Source organism: Eimeria mitis, genomic scaffold (assembly GCF_000499745.2).
Source record: "Eimeria mitis Houghton genomic scaffold, Emh_scaff2307, whole genome shotgun sequence".
Lineage (NCBI taxonomy): Eukaryota > Apicomplexa > Conoidasida > Eucoccidiorida > Eimeriidae > Eimeria > Eimeria mitis.
In genome coordinates, this window is record NW_013570638.1 from 2,089 (window position 1) to 5,038 (window position 2,950).

The 2,950-nt window shown below is 52.5% G+C and overlaps 1 protein-coding gene across 1 annotated transcript; it reads left to right on the top strand.

Moving 5' to 3' along the window:
* Positions 1–820: 820 nt before the first annotated feature.
* Positions 821–2,454, top strand: EMH_0051830 (AN1-like Zinc finger domain-containing protein, putative; the record flags this gene model as incomplete). Its single annotated transcript, XM_013496806.1, has 4 exons — positions 821–853; positions 1,097–1,741; positions 1,964–1,999; positions 2,200–2,454. 4 exons carry the CDS (start codon positions 821–823, stop codon positions 2,452–2,454), a joined length of 969 nt encoding a protein of 322 aa, XP_013352260.1.
* Positions 2,455–2,950: the final 496 nt, after the last annotated feature.

Consider the following 2,950-nt stretch of genomic DNA (forward strand, 5'->3'; position numbering starts at 1 on the left):
TGCAGCGGCTGCGGCTTTCTCGAGGCTGCACGGGGGCAGACGGTTTAGCAGTCTGCACTGCATATCATTAGCTCTTGCTGCTGCTGCTGCTGCTGCAGTTGCTTCCGCATAGCAACTGGAAGAGAGCCCTGCAGCGCTTAAGAGCGGTCAGTCTGCTGCTGTTGCTGCTGCTGCTGCTGCTGCTGCTGCGTTCATACAAAGGCTGCTGCATGTGGGCAGGTTTTGTTGGCTTTCTCTCCTTCTCTATCCGTTGGAAAAAGCAGATATGGCTGCAATTCCTGCTGCTGCTGGGTGCCGCAGCAGCAGCCGCTGCTGCTGCTGCTGCTGGATGTTTCTGTATGAATACAACTTTTCCATGACTGTCTGCAGGTTCATCTCTCTTTAACATTTGCTGCGCTGCTGCTGTGCTGCATGCGTGCAGGTGAACAGCCCGTAGTTTGTCGAGCCAGCGCTCAGCAGCAGCAGCAGCAGCAGCAGCAGCAGCAGCGGTGGCGGAGTATCCGGAGCAGCAGGAATACTGGGTTCTTTTTATTACGCTATTGCTGCAGCAGCAGCAGCAGCTTCTGCCGAAGCTTTGACTAGCTGCCAGCAGCAAACAACTTCTTACCTGCCTAGCCATCTGCACTGCAGGGGCTGCTGTTTCAGGGGACCTAAGCAGCAGCAGCAGCAGCAGCAGCAGGCAGCTGGGGGCTCGCACTCCTCACTGACATCATCTCGAGTACATCAGGCGTAGCAGCAGCGCAGCATCAACAACGCAGACAGCAACAAGCAGCAACAGCGCCAGCAGCAGCAGCAACCCGGAGTCCCGTTTGCTGTGAAAATGAGTTCAGAGCAACACGAAAACGAACGCCCAGTAAGTAGTCACAGCAGCAACAGCAGCAGCTCGTGCTGCTGCTGCAGCATAGATATATGATAGGAGGCGTGGGGTTAATATATGCTGCTGCTGGTGGATTGCTGCCTTAGCTGGATGAGCTGCGGCTCGCTGCTGCTGCCGCTGCTGCTATACTGGGGCGTGTTTCGAGGCAGTTGCTGCTGGTAGTTGGCCGTCAGTGTGTGTTGCTGCTGCCGTTTTCTGCTGCTGCTGCTGCTGTTGCAGTCGGCGCCTCCTCTCTGCGCAAACAACTGCGGCTTCTACGGCAGCCCTGCGAACCGCAATCTTTGCTCGAAGTGCTATAGAGAGTTTCTGAAGGCGGAGAGTGCTGCTGCTGCTGCTGCAGCGACGGCAGCAGCTGCTGCATGCAGACGTACCCTGCCACAGCAGCAGCCAGAAGCAGCAGATGCTGCTGCAACTGCTGCACCAGAAGCTGCACCCGAGCAAACAGATGCAGCACAGCCGCAGCAGGCCCCTGCTGCGGAACCTGCGGATGCAGCAGCGGCAGCTGCTGTTGCAGCGACGGCAGCAGCAGCCGCTGCAGCAACAGCAGCCGTAGCAGCAGAAAGCTGCAGCGGAGAGCTGCAGCAACCCTCTGACAGCGATGTCGTTTCAGCAGGCTCGGCTCCCGCTGCAGTTTCTTCAGCGGCTTCAGAGCCTGTACCGGCAACAGCAGCAGCAGCAGCAGCAGCACCAGAAGCAGCAGCAGCGCCAGAAGCAGCTGCAGCGCCAGCAGCGGCAGCGGCCGCGCCGGAAGCAGCAGCGGCAACAACAGCAGCGGCTTCGTCTCCAGTTGACTCTGGAGATGCAGTCGCCCCGCCTTCGCCCGCCTCTGCGCCTGCGGGTACAGCATCTTCAGCTCAGAGCAAAGTGAGTGTGGCTTGGTTTCGGGTGTACAGACAGCTGGTGTCAGTGCATGGTTCTAGACCCTATTCTGGGGTGTATGTACACGTAGACACCACAACAAGGACCATTTCGTTTCTCTTTGATTGTCTCTGCAAATGACGGTATAGTTGGCTTCGGTTGTGTTACTGGGTTTGCTGCATGTTGCTGCTGCTGCTGCTGCTGCTGGTTTTGTTGCTGCTGTTGCAGGGGAAGGCGTCGCGTTGCCACAAGTGCAACCGGAAGGTGGGGTTGCTGGGGTTTGTGTGTCGGTGTGGTTTCGCTTTCTGCGGGGAACACCGATATGCAGATGCTCATGGCTGCCTGTTTGACTATAAGGCTTTTGAAAGGGAGCAGCTAAGAAAGCAGAACAACAAAGTTGTTGCAGACAAACTGCAAAAACTATAAAAACGACTTCTGTTTCACCTTCATGGCGTGGACGGAAGCATCAGCAGCAGCAACAGCAGCAACAGCAGCAGCAGCAGCAGGTCCAGCAACAGCAGCAGCAGCAGCAGTTGCAGCAGTTGCGTTTTCTCTGCGGACAGGACACGCCGATGCTAGAACAGCAGCGAGAGACAGCTGAGTGTTTCTGCATTCATTTGAACCCGAACGCGTTCTTTGCTGCAGTTGCTGCTGCGGACGCTGCAGTTGCTGCTGCTGCTGCTACAGCTGCAGCAGGGCACTTGGGGATCAGAGTTTGATTTTGCTTGTTCGTGGAATGATGCGGAGTACAAATATATATGAATATATAAACATATATTTATATATATTTATATATACATATTTATATATATTTATATATATTAATGTAAATGTAATATTAATATAAATATATATACGCCTAATATATATATATACATACGCCTTTATTTGGGGTGAGTAGTGTAGTGGTGCCGCTCCCCAAAGCAAAACGTTGCAGATAGCGCAGGGCAGCGCACCTGTTCTTTTTCTTCATTTTGTTTGTCTTTATTTCCCTTCAATTCGGCTTGTGTTGAGGATTTTGTACACATTGCACAGTTGGCGCGTCGCACTCAAGAGTGTTGTGTTTGTTTGGTTTTGTTTCGGCTTGTTTGTAGGTGTGTGGCTTGCTGTTGTGCGTATGTGTGTCTATATATACATATATATATATTAAATATATACATATGTACATATATATTATAGATATAATATATATCCTTGTATATATATATATATATA